Here is a 21101-nt window from a genome sequence, read left to right as displayed (position 1 = left end):
AAGTAGCCACTCTTTAATCATTTCTCAAAAGGCAGCCTGCTCTAGTGGAAAATGCAAGGTGCAGGAAGGGAAACCGGGTTTTAAGTTGCGGGCCAATGCCAATCGATTGGTAATGGCTTTTGAAGTGCTGGTTGGAAAAGGATTCTGGGACCATGTGGAAGCTTTGAGTACAAAAGTATTGAAATTGCATAGCAATGTCTGTCATGCATTCCAGAAAAGGCTATGGCAGTTTGTGTGCCACAGATACATGGTCTCTTTATGTACAGTGGAGATGGAAAGCCATAGCCAGATTCTAACCATGGAGCTCTCATTTTAGAGTTCTAAGCCTTTCAGTTTCTTTGTCACTAAATAAGGGAAGGATAATACCTGCAGCTCAGTTTTATTATGAAGACTGGAGGAGAACAAGTTTATGTTAAGAGCTCCAACTTATTTTTAAGGAAGTGTTCAGTGATTTTTTAACGAGTTTTATTTTGAGAAGATTCTTTAAAGTACAACCAAATATAGCCTTTTGTATATCCTTTCTAGTATGGAAAAAAGTTCTTTTTAATAATTAGTAAAGTTCTTTTTAATAATTAGAAACACAGAAAAGAAATTAAATTATTATCACTTTAAAATATTTTAAGCACACAAAATCTGCTTAAAATTGCACTGCTACACATATATTTCATAATGTCTCCATTATTTCAATTAGATCAAGAACTCAATTTATGAAGCATGAGAAGTTTTTAAGATAACTTGACTAAATTAAATGTATCATTTTACTAGTATTTTATTTACTGCTATTATTAATTATATATAATATTCACAAATATCCTGCTAAACATGTTCATGAAATATCAGAAAATGTAAAATAACACTTAAATATTTTCCAATATCCAAATTGTTCCATATCATGATGAGCAATATACTTTATGATTTTTCTTATTTTTAAGTAGTATTTTCATTATTATGTATTAAAGGATAAGCAGAATTCAGAGTTAAAAATCCATACTTCCTTCAGATTTTAAAATTAATTCTTTACTCTTTAGTTGGCATGTCTTAATGAACGACTGTTGGCCCTGAACTTTGTTTCTAAGTATTTGAACTGCATACTTGAATTAGGCAAGAGGATATCTTTGCTCAGTTTGCTGCCTCTGCATTCTGAGGGCATCTTGCTAAATTCTCTCTTAAGTATCTTATAAAATTGATTTGTTTATTCATTGTAGTGGCAGCAGCTGGTAGATCTGAAAAAAGAGAGCTGTAATTAACAGTAGCAGAGGAAAGAAAATGACCACATTGCTTTTTTGCTAACAGACAAATGAGCCTATCAGAGAAAAGATTGTGATTCGTGGAGTTGGTGTAAGAAACCCAGGGGATATCAACTAGCAATGTAATTAGTTATAGTCACTGTCTATGCAAAGCTGGAATAATCAGTTGAAAAGTGAAAAATCGTTATCAGTAACTCAGCCAGCTATTCTGTCTACATGCTAGGAGGAAAAAAAAAGGGATTGAGTTTTTTTCACACTGCTCAATTGATTCATGTTTGGAACATGATATTTATTATTATTTTGTTCCTTGGGGCAAAGAATTAGAAAACCTCTACAGCAACTTTATAGGGGCAACAACATTGTAAATTCACTCACTGTGTTGTTCGTTGATTGGTTAAATGATTTAACATCAGGCAGGTTAACTTAAAACTCAGGAGAAATATTTTTACAACTAAATGAGAAAGACTTCCTTTGAGAGTTCCGTCTCACCTCGAGTTCATCAATTTTTAAATCAAGCATTTCTTGTTTCTGCATGACACAGAATTTCAAATATCAAAGGCAAATTAGAAAATGTAAATTGAACTCATAGGTAAAATATAATTTCTTTTCAATTGAAGGCATAACTCTGCTCGACATACCATCTCTTTAGTTATCTGCTATTCTTCCAAGTGACTAAGTCACAGTTTATTTATTTCTGCCTTCACTTAACTGCTTTATTAAGAAGAATACTTTCATGTAGAGCTCCCTACAATTTTCCACTGAAATATCAGCTGGGGAAATCTAGAGACACCAAAAAGCAGACACCTAGAAGACTTGAAATTGTTTCATGGCTTTTTATTTTATATAATGATGCAAATTTTGCATTCTGCTCCTTGGAAACTCGTATTTGTCCAGTAGAAATATGTTTTTTAATGATTCGCTGGGGAAGTTGGGATGCACATCGAGAATTTCCTACCCGTTGGCAAACCAATGTAAATTGCGCTCACTCCCTCTAGATGCAGGGTGCTTTGGTTCAAATCTTGCTCCTCTTTGGGCTAGCGATCTTGGCCAAGTTTCTTAGTTTCTCCATGCCTCTGTTTCATTATCTCAAAAATGGGGGAGATACTTCTCATAGATGCAATGTGAGAATTAAAAGCAAAAATATGGGTAAACTCCTCAGACAAGTGACTGAGCACATAATAATAAAAACTTGGCAAAATTTAGCTATTCTTTTTATTGACTCTTACATGGAAGAACATTTAACTGAATTGTAAAGTGTTAACTTCATATTGGGCTTAGTATGCTGTGTTCTCTTTTCTGTCTTATAAACTCTTATAAATATTAGTGTGCAACTACCTTTCAAAAGTCAACACATTTGCCAAATATTCTGTTAAATAGCATGGATAACTAGAATGCCTCCAAAGAGAGAGTAGAACACAATCTTTTCTGGCTACTGTTGACATTTTAATAATTATAAAGTTCATACATTTTATGTTAGTTCCAATTTTGCTAGTTCAAAATAATTCAGTATAAAGCAGTAATAAAATTTTATGAATCAAATTTTCAAAAAATAATGGAAATGCTTATTTTTAGTTTTTTCTTTGAGATATTAGTCTTAAATAAAGTACATCTTAAATAATATGAAGTCTTCAAGAATACATGCTTTACATAAATATCTTATTGCCCTGCTTTTTAAAATTCCTTTTGCTAAGAAGTCAGGTTACTTGTTTAAATAACAGAGTGAAAGGATTTCTAGTCAGTAGTTGCTCTCTTTTGTTTAAAGAATTTAAAAAAAAAATTATTGACTGATGTATAGCACACACACAAAAACCACACAGATCACCAGGCCACAGCCTGATGCATTTTTACAAATGTAACATGACTTTTTAAATCAGCAGACACATCCAGAATTAGAACATTCACATAACATTAGAAGCCTTCCATATGCTCCCTGCCAATCACTGCCCACTGCAAGGATAACTTCTACATTAACTTCTAACATCAATCATTGATTAGCTTTGCTTATTTTTGAACTATATATAAGAGAATTACTCACTATGTATTACTCTGTCTTCAACTTATATCATGGAGTATTTCATTAGAAATATTTTTCCATAGGAATACATATAAGACTACCCATTGGTGTTAAAACTAAGTACAGGCATACCTTATTTTATTGCGCTTAATTTATTGTGCTTCGCTTTACTGCACTTGGCAAATATTGCATTTTTTTTTTTTTTTTACAAATGGAAAGTTTGTGGCAACTCTGTCTTGAGCAAATCTGTTGGCACCATTTTTTTTCTAACAGCATGTATTCACTTTATGTCACTGTCACATTTTGGTTAATTCCTGCAATATTTCAAACTTTATTATTATTATATCTATTATTATTTGTGATCAGTGATCTTTGATGTTGCTATTGTAATTGTTCTGAGCATCACGGACTGTGTCTGTATAAGACAGCCAACTTACTTGATAAATATTGTCTATATTTGAACTTCTCCATCAAGTAGCTATTTCCCATCTCTCTCTGTCTCCTCAGGCCTCCTTATTCTGTGAGACAAAACAATATTGAAATTAGGCCATTTAATAACCCTACCATGGCCTCTAAGTATTCCAGTGAAAAGAGGAGTAGCATATCTGTCACTTCAAATGAAAAATTAGAAATGATTAGCTTAGCGAGGAAGGAAGGCATGTTGAAAACCAAGACAGGCCAAAAGTTAGGCTTCTTGCATCAGTTAGCCAAGTTGTGAATGCAAAGGAAAAGTTCTTGAAGGCTAGTACGGTGAATACATGAACGATAAGAATGTGAAACAGTCTTACTGCTGTTATGGAGAGACTTTTGAATGGTCTGGATAGAAGATCAAACCCACCACAACATTCCCTTAAGCCAAAGCATAATCCAGAGTGAGGCCTTAACTCTCTTCAGTACTATGAACACTGCTGAGAAGGCTGCATAAGAAAAGTTGGAAGCTAGCAGGGGTTGGTTTACAAGGTTTAAAGAAAGAAGCCATCACCATGCCATAAAAATGCAAGGTGACACAGCAAGTGCTGATGTAGAAGCTGTAACAAGTTATCCAGAAGATCCAACTAAGATTACTGATGAAGATGACTCCACTAAACATTAGATTTTCAGCCTAGATGAGACAGACTTCTATTGGAAGAAGATGCTATCTAGGACTTTCATAGCTAGAGAGAAGTCAATGCCTGCCTTCAGAACTTGGAAGTACAGGTTGGCTCTCCTGTTAGGGGTTATTGCAGCTAGTGACTTTAAGTTGAATCCAATGCTTATATGCCATTTCAACTGTCCTAGGGCCCTTAAGAATGAAGGTAAATCTATACTGTAAATGAAATAACAGAGCCTGGGTGACAGCACATATGTTTATAGCATGGTTTACTGAATATTTTAGGCCCACTGTTGAGAACTACAACTCATTAAAAAAAAAAAAAAGATTCCTTTCAAAATATTACTGCTTATTGACAATGCATCTGGTCACTTAAGAGTTCTAATGGAGAGGTACAAGGAGGTTAAGGTTGTTTTCATCCCTTTAGCACAACAGTCATTTGCAGTCCATGGATCAAGAAGTAATATTGACTTTTGTCTTATTCTTTAAGCAATACATTTTGTAAAGCTATAAATGGCATAGACAGTGATTCCTATGATGGATCTAAGCAAAGTAAATTAAGAACGTTTTGGAAAAAATTCACCATCCTAGATGCCATTAAGAACAGTCTTGATTCATGTGAGGAGGTCAAAATATTCATATTAACAGGAATTTGAAGTTTATTCCAACTGTCATGATTGAAATCGAGGGGTTCAAAACTTCAGTGGAGGAGGTGACTGCAGATGTGGTAGTAATAGCAAGAAAACTAGAATTAGAATTGGAGCCTGAAGATGTGACTGAATTGCTGCAGTCTAATGATAAAATCTGAAGAAATAAGAAGCTGCTTCTTATGTATGAGCAAAGAAAGTGGTTTCTTGAGATCCAATCTATTCCTGGTAAAGATGCTGTGAACATTGTTGAAATGTCAACAAAGGCCATTGAAATATTTAATAAACTTAGTTTATAAAGCAGCAGCAGGGTTTGAGAGGACTAGCTACATTTTGAAAGAAGTTCTACTGTGGGTAATATGCTAGCAAACAGCATTGCATGCTACAGAGAAATCTTTCATGAAAAGAAGAGCCAATCCACATGGCAAACTTCATTCTTATCTTATTTTAAGAAATTGCCACAGCCTCCCCACCTCCAGCAACCACCACCCGGATCAGTCAGCAAGCATGGACATTAAGGAAAGACCCTCCACAACTGAAAAGATTAGAAGTCTTAGAAGGCTTACATGATCGTTTGCCTTTTTTAGCATTAAGTGTTTTTAATTAAGGTAAATACATTGTTTTTCAGACATAATGCTATTTTACACTTAATAGAGTACAATATAGTGTAAACATAACTTTTATATGCTCTGGGAAACAAAATAATTGTGTGACTTGCTTTATTGTAATGTTTGCTTTACTGCAGTAGCCTGGAACCAAAACCGCAGTATCTCCAAGGTATGCCTATGTAATATACTTGCCATTTGCTATAGGCTATCTAAATACGTTTTATGGATAATGTCATTTAATTTTTACATTAATCTGAACAGCAAGTAGTACTATTACATGAATTGTATCGTTGTGAACCAGAAGGCTTAGAGTGGTAAACAATTTTCCTAGGATGTGTAAATGTAACTGGTGGACTGGGAGTCTAAAGTCAGCTCTATAACTTCAAAGCCTGAACCGTCAGATGTTGCTATACCTCCCTATATTAGACATGCTGAGATCTCACCAAGGCTTGGCAATCTGTGAGAGATATACTAGACTCTTGGAGGGAGTCAATTATTGTATTAATGAAAAGAATTAATAGTATAACATGTATTTTATAATTCAGTTTACAAAAGCTCATTTTTCTGCAGCTAAATAGACTGTTAATTGCCACATGCTGGGTAACAGAATTTTGCAGATTTCAAAATCAGAAGTTACACAAATACGTCAAATATTCAGAAAAAGTCATTCACCGCAGCTTGCTCCTCAGCTTCCCCAATAGTTGCTATAATTTGTATACCGAGCAAGTTTTAGAAAAAGTCAACATATAATAGTAGCATTATGTGTGTTTTGAAAACATAACAAACCTTCAACATCCATTAAGCTGAGATTAAATAAAAATTTGGTAGCAAGAATTAAAAATATATCAATATTAGAAAGCAATAAAAAAGAGGACCAACTTCAAAGGATGAGTCACATAACTTAAGCTTCTAATAAATACCTATTAAGAAATCTTAAGGCTGGGAGTTATGGCTATGCCTGTAATTTCAGCACTTTGGGAGGCCGAGGTGGGTAGATCATCTGAGGTCAGGAGTTCAAGACCAGCCTGGCCAACACGGCGAAACCCTGTATCTACTTAAAAAAAAAAGAAAAAAAATAGCACCTGTAATTCCAGCTACTTGGCAGGCTGATGCAGGAGAATTACTTGAGCCCAGGAGGCGGAAGTTGCAGTGAACTGAGATCTCATCATTGCACTCCAGTCTGGGGCAACAGAGTGAGACTCTATCGCAAAAAAAAAAAAAAAAAAAAAAAGAAAAAAGAAAAGAAAAAAAAGAAAGAAAGAAATCTTGAGCAAAAGAAAGAAGACTATCATCTGGAACTTTTCTCAATTTTATTTTTCTATTTTCAGAAATTCCATTTCTAAATGTCATGGATCCTCCAAGTATGTAGTAGCCTTTTAAACTAAAGGAAAAAAAACTGACTCTTCCAAAACAAGGAGTTCTTAAAATACAAAGGAACTTGTGAAGGATATGGACACAGTCCCTCCAAATCAAATTCCTCTCTTCATCCTTAGTAATAGAATTCCAAGGCGAGCATATGACTTCCTAGCAACAGCTACATTTCCCAGGGTCCCATGTAGCCAGTTCTGGCTTTGTTACCAATTCTTGGCCAATCATGTCTATGAAAGGAAGACATTTAAACCATTTCTCATTCGTGATCATAATGAATGAGATCCTTTTCTCCTTTCTCTATTCTGGCTCCAGTCGTGAGTCAGCTTATGTTATGTGGATGAGGATAGTCCACTAAGAAAGGTGGGGCAACACTGGAAAGAACCTGGGTCTCCAATATTATAAAGTAGCCCTGGACAGCCTATGTCATAACTGGTATTAAGAAAGAAAGAAAATTCTGTCCTATTTAAGTGCTTTTATCTTGGATCTCTGTTATAACCAGACAGCCTATATCTTAATTACTAAAAAATCTGGCACCTGAAAATAATGTCTTCATATAACACAACTTGAAATAGGTAACATTTGTTATCTATTATCTAACCTGTCCGGAGATGGGCAGCAAAAACACAAGTATTTCTGACTGGAAAGCTGGAATGCTGTTACAAAGTATTTGGTAAAATTGTTGCTAATGATATCTTGGAAATTGGACTGACTATAACTCTAAGGAAAAGAGTTGAAAAAACGTCTTAAATACTATAGACAGTGGCTTGTAGTGATTTTCTTTAATAAATCCTACAAAGGAGAAATGAACTCAGGCTATCGCTAACCAGCTTGCAAGCATAAACTCAAATATTCATGGCTGGGACAAGGGCCACTCTCTCTGCCTGCACCCAGTAATTCAAGCTGGCTGGGTGGCTGGTGCCTAGGTGCCCTAGAAGTTAAAAAGTTAAAACTGATTTTGTACTTTAAACTACGACATTTGTATGAGGTGGCTCTGAAGCTACTATGAGATATAACCTCAAACTATTTCTCAAATACCTCCCATTTAAAATTTTTAGGCCAGAGAAAGGCAGCTATCTTGAGGACAGAAATCATATTAAGGGAATTGTCTTTCTCATATAAACCTATATCTGGATTGCTTTAAGACAGCTTCCATTAAGTCAAGAAAGATGAGCAGAGAGACTAGTGAATAAAAAAGATAAAGTATTTAGGATATATATGTGTGTGTGTGTGTGTGTGTGTGTGTGTGTGTATGTATATATATATGAAATCTTTGATGCTGGCTACATGCCCATGTAATTTGTTGGAAACAAATATATTAGAAACCTATTAAGTTTCTAGAGGGCTATATTGACAAAGGAGCTTCAATCCTGGATGCCAAAGGACGAGTGACCTAAGCAATGCCTGCGCCCCCAGAAGTGCAACAGCAGACACAGGATTATAAAAGCTGTTTGGCCCCCAAGAAGGACAAACTCTCCATTGTTCACTTCAAATGTGGTCATCAAGGATAATGAACAGCAAGGACCTTCCAGGAGAAAATGCAGGGACCTGTGGACAATGTGGAAGGTATTCCTCCAAGAAAACAGAACTAGACAAAAAAATTACTCAGCAGTCAAGGCAGGATCATATTTGCAATTTCCCGCCAGTGGGATTTGATCATTATAATGAAAACAGAACTGCGATGTATTTCCCATTCCTTCCTTCTCTGAATGTAATCTTTTAGAAAAATTATCTTGTTCTGACTCCACAGTTGCATACAAGTTATTTCATGTGTGTTTGTGAGGAGGAGGAGATTTGCATAACTTGTTTTTCAATTTAGAGGTCACCAGACCCCCAAAATGGCTTTCTGGACCTCATGGTGGTGGCTCCATATCACCAAGATCCTATGATTTGAGCTAAATCCAGTAATTTAATGGAAATGTTGAGTTTTATCTTTTGGACTAAAGATGAGTATGGTCTATGTGTACCAAAGTCTATGTGTACATGTGTACACATTTAGAGAGAGATAGATGATCAAAGGGGCAGAAAGCAGAAAGACTACTAGTCTTCCAATATTCTTACTCTTTCATAATGTCATTTTTATAAAAATCAAACTTTTTTCCCAAAGATTATATTTCCCAGATTCCTTTGCAATTAAGCTTGGCTATTTCACTAAATTTATTTATGGCATGTGAGAAAGTAATCTGTTTTACTTTTAGGTAATAGCCTTAAAAGAAAGGGGTATGCCTTCCTTCTCCTCGTCCTTCATCCTGCTTCGTGAAATGTGAAGGTGGTGATGAGCCACCTTGGATCACGTAGACAAGGAAACTGCTCTGGAGATACTGAAACTATAAGCTAGAACAGGCCTCAGTTACTGGATGCTATATAAGCTCAGGACCACCATCTTGTCTGTAAGGAAAATAAACTAGTATCTTGTTTAATTCATTTTAATTTGGTGGTGCTCCAGAAAATACTGGTGTGCTGCAAATGAGTTTCTAGTGTGCCAAGATATTGATTTCCTCAGCCCTTGGAGTAGCTGGGTCAAGCCTAAAGCTGCTAGAGCCCTTAGGCTAGTCCCTATCTTCTCAAAGAGTCACTTCTGCTTTCCCCTTTTGATGTAGGTGATGACACTGGAAACATTGGAAAACACTGCCCTAATTTATAGAGTCCTATTATTTTAGGCCCCAATAGACTACTGCACTAAAACATCAAGAATGCCCAATATAACAGCAGAATATACAACACGGAAATAACTAGGCTATGCAATGAGTGGCAAGCAGAATTTCCTTTTATAGTAATTTGATAAGGCCTCTCATCCCTAGGCAGTTTGCAGCTTCAGACTCCATTCACCTGGTGCCTTCCTCCATTCATTCCACTTATGAAAAGGATCCAGCAAGAGTGTGCCTAAGTGGAAAACAAGGAGGCGCAAGGGATCTGCGTGCATTGGTATCACTTTGTATGATTTATTGCCTGTGTTCTCAGTCTGGCTTTTTAGCTGAAGCAATGGATCTACCAAGGGAAAGTAATCCCAGCAAATTCCAAGTTGTCATTTTTGTCTGCCTAAACATGGGCGCTAGCCTACGTGGTCTGACCTAGCTACCCCTATCATTCTTTAAAGCAATTCTATAGTGGCTTAACCTTAAATAAACAATCCCTCAGGGCAAATATATCATGCTATTGCATCATCAAGAATTAGAGATATGAAATCTGTTGTAAAAATATTTAATATAACTCCTTGGACCAAGCACATGAGAAAATTTCTAGTTGCCTTTTGAATTTATACAGGGTCAGAGACTTCTGGATCAATCACAAACAAAACTGATTTAACGACTCCTTGCTTGGAACACTGAACTATTCACAGAGGTTAAAAAGTATATGAAAAATGGGTTGGCAAACCAGATGATGAGGCCCTACAGCCTCTATCCATCCAGTCATCTCCTCAGGGGAATGATATCTCAGAGTGTTACTTTCCCGACCACCCTAGACTTGCTAAGTCTCAGATGTCCAAATGTATCTATGACTAATGGCTTCTTTTCTGTTTGGAGTTTAACGTAAAACAGTTTGAAGAGGGCCACACCTTCCTTCCAGGCCCTTATTAAACATGAGGAAAAAATTAGTGTTCCTTCCAACTGGTTGAAGTGGAAAGTAGAGAAGACAACTAAGTTATCTTGTAACACATTAAGTAATGTTATAGGAGAGGGAGCCAGAAAGCTCCCTCTCTAGAGCTGTCCATCTGATGATCCTACCAATACTGTATATACCTTCTCTTCTAAATGAAATCTGGACTGTGGCTTTTGCTGTATGGATTTGGTATAAGAGAAGCCAGACATAGGTTGGCTACTGACCCAGGGTCTATGGCCTGGACTGGAAAGGATACGATGGGTCAATTAGATCTACTATCTTAAAAATCTGAGGGAGGAAATAAGCAAATGACTAGCAGGAATTAAATAAAGAAAGTCCTGATATAAAGAGGCCACTTTGCCTAGCAAGCTCTTTCTTGCCATGCAAGTTTCAGCATAAGCATGAATTTTTTGGGGAAGATTTTTCTTCATCACTTAGACTGAATTTAATCTCCTTGCCTGGAGTGTAATGGATTTCTCGTTCCACTCATCATAATGACATTTTTAAGATCTGTTTTCTCTTCCATACTGCAAATATGCAAGATTGCTCAAGCCAGAAACTGGGGTGGGTGTCATTCATGAATCCACCTTCTCCCTTACCCCCATGTCCATACTATCAGCAAGCCCCATAAATCTTACTCTCAAAATACCTTTCAAATCTCGCTACTTTTTTTCCCATCTCTATTGCCAGGCCTTATCCAAATTCCCATCTTCTCTCCACTGGACAAGAACAGACTCCAACAACTTAAGTGGTTTCTGATTTCTACTTTTACCTGCTTTCCATCCATTTTCCACAAAGTTAACTGAATGATCTCTATAAAATGTAATTTATCTCCAGCCACTTACTTCCCTAAAATGGTTCAGAGGCTTTCTATTGTGCTTAGAATAAAATCCAAACTCTGACACAGCCTATAAAGCATGCAGGATCTCCTGCCCACCCACCCCTGAAATCTCATCTCATGCCCCACCCCCTCACTCACTTTCGTTCACTTTCATGGCCTACTTTTCAGTTCTTCAAATATACCAAGCTCTATTTCACTTCAGGGCCATTCCCAGAGAATTCTTCCACCAAACCCCACTTTAGTTTGCAAAGACTTTTCTTTAAAGGTTCTTCCCTCACTGCCAAGTCTATGTTAGCTTTTCCCGTTACACTCTCTTAGAGGAACTTTCATAGTATTTGCCACATTTTGATGTGTGTTTCTTTTTATAATGTCCTGTCTCCTCTGGTGAACTGTCCAGTATATGTGGGCAGAGACCAAATCTACTTGGTTTAGCATATAGTGTACTTTTACATATAATAGCTACCCAATAAATATACGTTGGATTAATTCAGTTGTAAACAAAGAAAATTACTTTTTTGAATGAGGGCAGATGTATGAACAAAAGAGATAGATAATGCTCCTCAAAGGGGTAGAGAAAGCAGCTGATTCTCCAAGTTGCAATAATTTGCAAAAGTTTCAGTTCTGTACAACTCATATCCTTTCAGAATGAAGAAAACAAATACAACAAACAAGCAAACAACCTCTTTGAGTAATAAGAGATAATACATCCTTCTTGAAATAAAAAAAAAAAAGCACTATCAAGTAAGATATTATTCTGGTGAAGTTACTGTTAATGGTGCTGAAAAAGGAAAGCATGTATACATTGAAATATAATAGTTTGGCATCCCAAGGGAGAAAGGAACACCACTGTTTTAAATTAGATTTTTTAAGATTGTTTTTATTCATTTGTTAGTTGCCAGGTTATTATCTGTCTCTTCCAGCTGAATGTGATCTTCCTGAAGGCAAGGCCTTTTTCTGTGCTATTCATAGCTGTACTTCCAGCACCCTTAAAAAATAATGTTTTTGAAGAATATATAAAGAAAATGTGGATTTAAAAATTACCATTGCAGAGGATGATGCATATGCAGAGAAATACAAATAACATTTAGGAATTCATCATGTTAAATTAGAAAGTATTTCCTCTTGGCGTTAGTTCTTTGCTTCTGGATAAACTTTTCTTAAAATGATGTATAGAAAACTGTTTAATAGGTGAAACTTGTACACATCAACCTTGGGAAAGAGAAAGAATTGAACATCTACTATCCTAAATAGCAATTCTGCTGGAGCTATTGCAATAGAAACCTTGTATTTTGGGAAAGATGATGTAATCAAGGCTTTTTACCAAAAAGAAGATTACAGGATTGAGAAGGCAATTTCCTGGAATAGTACAACTTGCATTCATTCCTGTTTTTGACTTATACATTGAAAGGAAAATATCAGAAAAGTCTGAGAATATTAGTTCTCTAATTCAAATGACCTAAATTTTTGGCTGTCTTAAATCTGCACAGAGAATACCATTGTATCTATGCAGCCAATTTAAGGAGGATGCCATATGTTACATGTTTCTGAAATAAACAGTTCTTCAAGTAATGCCTTCATTCACTTGTTCATTCAGTGCATATCAATCACCAATATCTGACTGAGAAATTTCACACAAAGGACTACTTTTTTTTTTTTTTTGAGACAGAGTCTATCTCTGCTGCCCAGGCTGGACTGCAGTGGCATGATCTTGGCTCACTGCAAGCTCCGCCTCCCAGGTTCATGCCATTCTCCTGCCTCAGCTTCCTGAGTAGCTGGGACGACAGATGCCCACCACCATGCCCGACTAAATTTTTGTATTTTTAGTAGAAACGGAGTTTCACCATGTTAGCCAGGATGGTCTCGTTCTCCTGACCTCGTGATCTGCCCACCTCGGCCTTCCAAAATGCTGGGATTACAGACATGAGCCACCACGCCTGGCCTAGATCTTTAGTTCTGAAGCTTAGCTGCATATTGGATCTCCTGAGAGTAGTTATAAAATTATCTATACCTAGTTCCCACCAAAGGAGGGCCCATTCCAGTTAGATTTGACTTTTTGGGGGATGAATGAATAGCTGGGTTGCTGGATGAATTTCTGTTATTTGTTAATGAGGCAGCTACCCCTCTACATTTTTTTTTAAGAGTCAGGGTATTGCTCTGTCACATAGCCTGGAGCGCAGTGGCATGATCATGACTCACTGCATCATCTAACTCCTGGGCTCAAACAATCCTCTTGCCTCAGCCTCTCGACTCGCTGGGACCATGGGTGCACACCACTGTGCCTGGCTCCAGCCCTCCTCTCTTTAAATTCTCCTCTGAGCTAAGCTAACATTCACTGAACCAACATCAGCATCTGCCATTTTCTCCACTCCAGGACATGATCACTAAGAGATTTTGTCTTCCTTACTTCTTTTCAATTAGCTGTGTTATCAGCTTTGTGCTTATTTGATTTGTAATATCCTTTTTAGTAGAGAATCAATAACAGTGTTTGTCACGTCTCCACATCCATCAGTTTCCTGTGATAGTGATAACTTGTTGTAAGCCATTGGTCGACTGGACACAGTCAATATAGGCTCTTCCTATAGATAATCGCGATTAATTTCTAGTCAAACCCCACAATCATTTGCCTTATTGACAACATTTCACCTTGTGTTTCCATAGGTTAAAGTAGTTTAATGAATGAAATATTCCTTTGATTAAAAGACTAGTCTGCCAAATTAAGAATCTAACATTTTATAGAATTATATCATACAGTGACTATTTGGGGCCAGGATAAATAGACTTCTGAGGATATTTCTTTCTATGTTATTGTTAAATTCCCCCTCAGGTCTATCATGTCAGGATTTATTTATTATACTATGTATCTCAAAAGTGGTGAAACTTTCAGTAACTGTGCGATTTTCAGCTGAAGTGTTGTATGAAGACAGAGAGACCTTTTCCCCCTGCGATGTGAGCAGTGATGTTAGAATAGGAAGTGAGTAGAGTGTGTTAGAGAAGAGACATGACAGAGGCTGCCAGGAAAGCCGTGTCAGCTCACGGTATTAATCTTGTTCTAAATGACATTGAGCACATGCCAGGATCATTGGAACAAGCAACTTATGTGGAAGCCAAGGAGAGGAAGAGCAGGTGGCCGGCAGAGGAGTCTAGGCGCTCACAAAGCTCCCCTGTTTAGTGCCCAGCCTTGAAAAGCTGCCTTGCTCCCGGAACTGAGGGAATGCATTCTAGTGTGACTGACACACTGAGTATCAGAGGGTGTTTCTGAGTCACTATTAACACGCACTATTAACATGGAACCAGGAAATTTAAATGAATTGCTGTAATCTATCCACCTTTGTACACCAGCTCAAAATGCCAGTCTGTTAAAAGTCATCTGTTTTTTACCAGTCGACTAATTTTGGATTAGGTAGTTGAGGATGCACATTTGGCCAAGCAAATTAATGGGGTTTCAACAATTCACTGGTATAGTTGCTCTTCAGAGACAAAAAAATTAAAGAAAGCAACTGTTAAACTATAATCATATTCAACCCTAGCATTTCCCCTTTAAGTTGAGACTCCTATTGAAAGCCAATTTACTAAGCTAATTGTGTGCGAGCTGGTAATAATATCCATTTACCGTGTTTACAGTATCAATTATTATTTTTTGTAACTTTACAAAATTCATGAATTGTCTCTACTAATGGATGTTTAGTTTCTTATTTTTCTAGCCAAATCACAGGGTGGACAATTTAGATAACCTAGGAGTTATGGTGGGAGAATCAATACGTTTTCCTGAAACCAGAAATCTTTAAGTGAGCAGCTTAAAGAAATGCTACATACACTCTGTGAACCCAGAGATGCTAGATGGTGCCTTTGCTTTATATAGCACACCCTGTTCCTAAGTTTATTATACTGCTATCTTACATAGATTTTGAGCAGGGTTTCTTGGTATATGAACACCTGCTTTGCAAGCAACACAAGCACACAAATGGCACTGGTCTTTCATCTCTTTCCTTTACTTCTGAAACCTCCTGGGGCTGCCTAGTGGGAGTCCATTTATAAAAAACAACTAAACATTCAGAGCTGTTTAGAAAAACAAGCTGCATGTTTAGAAATAGTTATTATTAAATTTGAAAAGTGGAAAGTGTTTAAGGGTTTTATACTACAGGGAAGGGAAAGATTTCCCGGCGTGATTCAAGGTGACACTTCTTGCCCTCACCTAAGATTTCTCTTTGAAAATGTGTGTGTGTTTTTTTTTCTTTTGAGTTATGTCTCCAAAAGTTTATCAATGAAACATATTTTTTTTTTTTGTACAGCTTCCTTCTCTTTCTGATGTAACCACAAATGAGTTTAAGGAGCCAAGACTCATTCATATGTTCACATGAATCAGTTCAATAAATGAATTTTTTGTAATACCTAGTTGAAACCAACTCTTTGAAAGAATGGGGCTTCTGTTGATGTGAGAAAAGGAATAAAGGAGATCATTTGAAACACTAGAGACTAGTGCTTGGGAAGGGAATTCTTCAGAAAGCTTTAGTAAGAGACCAGGCACAGTGGCTCATGTGCTTTGGGAGGCCGAGACGGGCAGATCACCAGAGGTTAGGAGCTAGAGACCAGCCTGGCTAACATGGTGAAACTCATCTCTTCTAAAAATACAAAAATTAGTTGCACATGGTGGCACACACTTGTAATCCCAGCTACTCGGGAGACTGAGGCCAGAGAATTGCTTGAAACCGGAGGGTGGAGGTTGCAGTGAGCCAAGACTGCAACACTGTACTCCAGCCTGGGCAACAGAGCAAGACTCCATCTGAAAAAAAAAGAAAAGATTTAGTGACAGGCTTGAAGTAGTAGCAGCACTCTGAATACTTACGAGTTGGGAAAATGGCATAAAGAAAGTTAGAAAGGGATTTTTTAAAAATTAAAAAAAAAAAAAACTCTTTTAAGAAAATTTACGTGTACTTAAGTTGTCCTTCTTGTTAATAGTAAAGACATTTGTTGAGAGTCTAGCTCCAGAAGATATGTACTAAAACATATATTAAAAGGAATGGTGCTAAGTTGTGAGGGTTATGATGACAACAACCAATTTTATTATTGTTAGAATATGAGAGAAAAGGACTTCCAAGAACCCATTTCCACATGTGAGCCTCCTGATGTTAGAACCTGACTGTCTCTGCCTTATTCATCAAACTCTGGTGCTGGGTAGTTTACCAACTCTGTTCAGTTAACTTTCACAGTAACCACGTATGGTTCATATTATTCCACACTTGCAGGAGACACAAGATCACAGATATAACTGGCCCAGGATGATACAATGAGTAACACTGGACCTAAAATTCAGCATAATTCTGATGATGGTGCACAACATTGTTTATGTGGGAGAATGTGACCTTACAAAACAACATTGGAAAATAGAATCTCATCATATGGAAGATGGCCTGCAATGAAACTATTTTCTTTTTTTTAAAAGAGTACTTGAATCAACATTATAGGTTTTACAACAACAAAACTGATCATTTTCCTGGTTTTGATAAAGGCATTTGCAACAAAGAAATATGATTTGAAAGTGCATGTTCTTTCGTATTGGATGAGATGAGCAGAGCCCAGGTTCAGTTTGTACTTACCCACTAGGCCATGAGTTCAGAGGATACCATTTTCTAATTTCCCTCTTCCCCCAGGATTACTACTTTTATTACATCTATAAACATGTTATATTTTGTTTTTTTTTACTCACAGGTAGTTCCTTTCTCTATTTTTACAAAGACTAGTAGTAGTTCTTTCCATAAAACAGAATTCCCTTGAAATCAGAACTATATGTCACTGTGATAGTACAGGGCCCAAAGTGAAAGTCAGTCAGACAGTGTCAACCAGATCTTAATAATTAAACAGAATTTTAAATTTTAAACATGACACTGCCTATTAAATCAGCTCCCTTCTTGAAATAGAAACTAATATGTACTCTCCAGAAGTCCTGCTGGGAATCATGCATAAACACATCCATCTGATACAAAGTATCTTCCCTAGTGAGCTATCCAGAAAAAAAATAATGCTAGGAAAATAGTGCTATAAAAGAACAGGGCTAATTAGCATGTTTGGTAACAGTGACCATGAAACAGCTCTTTTAAATACATAGTATACAGAAAAACAAAAATGCGAAAAAGATGTGTTTTTGATAATTCAAGATATTTAGATAATTAAATAAAAAATTAAAGACCTTTAAAAATAAGGGTGATATGAAGTGAGAAAAATATTTAAGGAACAATTATTCAGTATTTATTATTTTCCTTTAAGCTTGGGATACTTCTAAACCTTTTACACAAGAAATGAGTTAAAGATGTGGTTTCATGTATTTATGCAACTTTAATGTGGTTAATGCAAATCGATAATATTACTATATGAAGGTGATTGCATTTTAATCTAGATGGTTTTCTGGGTATGAAAACTGTACATAATTGTATTAATAATATTAATGAAGTGTTTGTGGATCTCTGGGTGGAATTTATGTTGTTATAAGGTAATCTTATGATCATTATTTCTATCACATCTATAAACATTTTCCCTATGTTAGCAATGAAAATCCTTTCCTTAAGTAATGAGAGATGGGAAAAAACAGAATATACAATACTCTTTACATAATAAGGAAAAGTATTTGAGCATCATCAAATGAATAGAGGAAAACCTCAAAATACAGAATCCTAATTTATTTAAATAAAGTAAAATCTATTTTCTTTCAGTGGCCAATAATGAACATTAAAACTAATGAACAAAAACCCTCTGTGAGTATTCAAGTGAGGACAAATCAACAATTAAGGGTGTAGAGTGGCAAAGTACATTTGAGACTGCCTTATTAATATTAATCTTAAAATGCATGGAAGTATCAGCACATTGTAGAAACTGTATATGACATAAGCATTCAATTAAAAAAAATTGGGCCATATTTTTCTGCAAAACATTTTATAAGTATAGATTTTAGGGAAGTGTAATTTGCAGAAATGTTTGCATTATTCAGATCTTTTAAAATGGATTTTAGAGTAGGCACAGAAATGCAGTTAAAGAAAAAATGTGTATATAGAAATATAATGGGTTGAATTCAAGATTAATAAAACTGAATGTTTTGAATATGAATGTATACATATATACTATATATAGGTATGTGTATATATATAAATATATATATACAGATAGAGACAGAGTTTGTTTTTGCTTTTGTTTTTCAGAGATCGTCAATACATTTCAATCTCACTCTGACCTTGCTTGCTTGAAGAGTCATTCAGGGTTAGATTCTAGTTCCCTGTGTTAACAGTGGAACAGCCTGTGTTACCCCAAGTTATCAGCAGCAGATATATCTATGCAGGTCCATAGCATATTCAGTTCTTGCCTCTTCAGAAGAAATAATTTGACTGAGGGGCATAAAGCAGAAAAAGAGACCAAGGTGAGTTTCAGAGCAGGAGTGGAAATGTATGTAAAAAGCTTTAGAACAGGCAAAAAAGGAAAATTCACTTGGAACAAACCCAAGTGGGCACCTGAAGGTCCAAGAGAGAGGAGAAGACAACAAAAAGGAGGCCTTGATCCCAGGACTTTGTAGGCTCATGTCTTTCCCATGATTCTTCCCTTAGGTTGGGTATCCCGCATACACAGTGCTTTCCTTACCCTTGGGAAGCAAGCACATGCAGTGTGTTTGTGGAGTTATACACGTGGCCATCTGAGGCTTTTTTCCCTTTTTCCAGTGGCATGTACCCCAAAGATCATACTTCGCCATTTTTGTCTCTTACTGTATATGCCCAGGAAGTTTTTCCTCCCTGGGGTCTCCTTTAATTAACCCTTTAATGTTAACAGGTGTGGACCATCCGGAACTGGCCTCTCCCTGGCACCGGCTACCAATTTATCACTTTTAGAGAGGAAATGCGATAATTGCTGAACCATCACTTGACTTTCTAGTGGACTGAGGGGAGAACCCGCTCCTGCCCATCTCATATCTGTAACACCGGGACTCACTAGCGTCCAAATTGTGGCAAGTCACTTAACTCCTATGATCTTCAATTTCTTCATCTGGAAAATAAGACTCAGCTTGTGAGACTGTTGTGTTGATCCATTGAGGCAATGTCCATGAGTGCTCTAGAGAGAAAGCAGAAATAAGACATATTTATTTAAGTCCATTTAATATAATTCAATCTAATATAAATTGAATTCTGTAAAAAACTGCAAATCCTATTCTTAGAGATTTACACTTTTTGATATTTCTAGCTCTCCATATGAAGTATACATGGTATATTTTTAAAAAACAAAAACAAAAATCATTAAATTCGGTTAGACCCATCTGAAATCCCTTAGTCAGAAAGTGGTAGCCTTGATTAGATCTGACTCCAAAGCCTGTGCTGACCCCAAAACAATGCAATGTAATGTTTATGAAGCATGATTCAAATAAAAGTAATCTCTTTCATAGAAATATTCACTTTCAAATAGGCCCATTGGATTCTCTCAATAAGATATTTATTTTTAAAACAGCAAAGGGACCTTCCTGTAGGATAATTTCAGTAGTGGTGGTGTTAGATGTTATAATAGTACTAGCAAAGGTGGTATCATTAGATTACATAGTGTATCTATGGTGCAGAAAAATGGCCTAAAATAAATTAGAATGAAATTACTTGGGAAAATTCTTGAGGGGTTGGGTGAAGAGGCAGAAACAATTACTTGAAATGTTGAAAAGGTGAGAAAAAAATTACAACGTAATCGTGCTGGAAGATAATGCTCAAATTGACTCTATTAGGATGTTCGTGGAGTAGCATGAGCAATTTTTACCTCGGGATGTTTATTAAGATAAGCCAACTGGTATAGCAAAGTGGACATGAGGCTCTTGAGTCAACTGTCTGAGGTTATATTCTCCCTTCTGTGGGACTAATTGTGTTACATAGGGCAAATTACTCAACTCCTCTGTCTTTCAGTGGTTTTCACATCTGTCAGTTGAGGAAAGCGATAACATTTATCTACAGTTTTATTGTGATGGTTAATTCAGTTTTTAGATGTAAAATGGTTGGAATAATAGCTAACACACAGAAACAGTTTCTGGAAAATAGTAAGCATCCAACCAGTGTTTGCTGCCCTTAGTTTTTATTGAAATTATTTTATTAGGAGATTCTTGTGACAGTTACCTTTCTATATCCTTTCTCCTTGTCATTTCACTCCTAAACTTGCTGCAGCCGGCCTTTTGTTATCAGCCCCCTAAGCATTCTTCTTAAGTTGACTAATAAACTTCCAATCACAAAATTCAATAAAAGTTTCTTAGTAATTTTCTTTTTTGACCTCTCTGTGGTATTTGTAATGTTGATTTTGTTTCTTCTGTTTGAAACCTTCTTTTTCTTTGAAAATCTATGAATGCATGTTATGAGTTTTCAGAATGTCACATAATTGAATGAAACATTGTGTTCATGTCAAGCCCTTGGAAATGTGTCTTGGCACATATACTACAGTGTTATAAGTGTTGTTGTATTCACTGATTTGTTATTATTATGGCTAGCTTCACGTGGAGCTTCCATACTTCTCATTATTTTCTCAAAGGTTGCACTGATGTAATAGCGGATGTCACATGTATTCCAGTATCTACTATACTGCTTGCCCGAAAGTAGCAGCTCATTATATATATTTATTAAAAAATAATCTGCAAAAAATGCTCACAGGATGTAGGTGCTTTATTTTTAATTGTCAGTATTTGGAAGCAA

General features: G+C 36.3%; 1 protein-coding gene across 1 annotated transcript in view; it reads left to right on the top strand.

The window, feature by feature from the left end:
- MMP16 (matrix metallopeptidase 16) overlaps positions 1–20676 on the top strand; it is a 358463-nt gene extending 337787 nt beyond the window's left edge. Inside the window, exon 9 of the mRNA XM_073999069.1 lies at positions 19222–20676. Coding sequence (XP_073855170.1) covers positions 19222–19303 — 82 coding nt within the window. The 3' untranslated portion in view covers positions 19304–20676. The remainder of the gene's footprint in view (positions 1–19221) is intronic.
- The last annotated feature ends 425 nt before the right edge of the window (positions 20677–21101 follow it).

The sequence above is a fragment of the Macaca fascicularis genome, chromosome 8, assembly GCF_037993035.2.
Source record: "Macaca fascicularis isolate 582-1 chromosome 8, T2T-MFA8v1.1".
Lineage (NCBI taxonomy): Eukaryota > Metazoa > Chordata > Mammalia > Primates > Cercopithecidae > Macaca > Macaca fascicularis.
The sequence above is the reverse complement of the archived record's forward strand: the minus strand, read 5'-3'. Positions and strand labels throughout refer to the sequence as shown.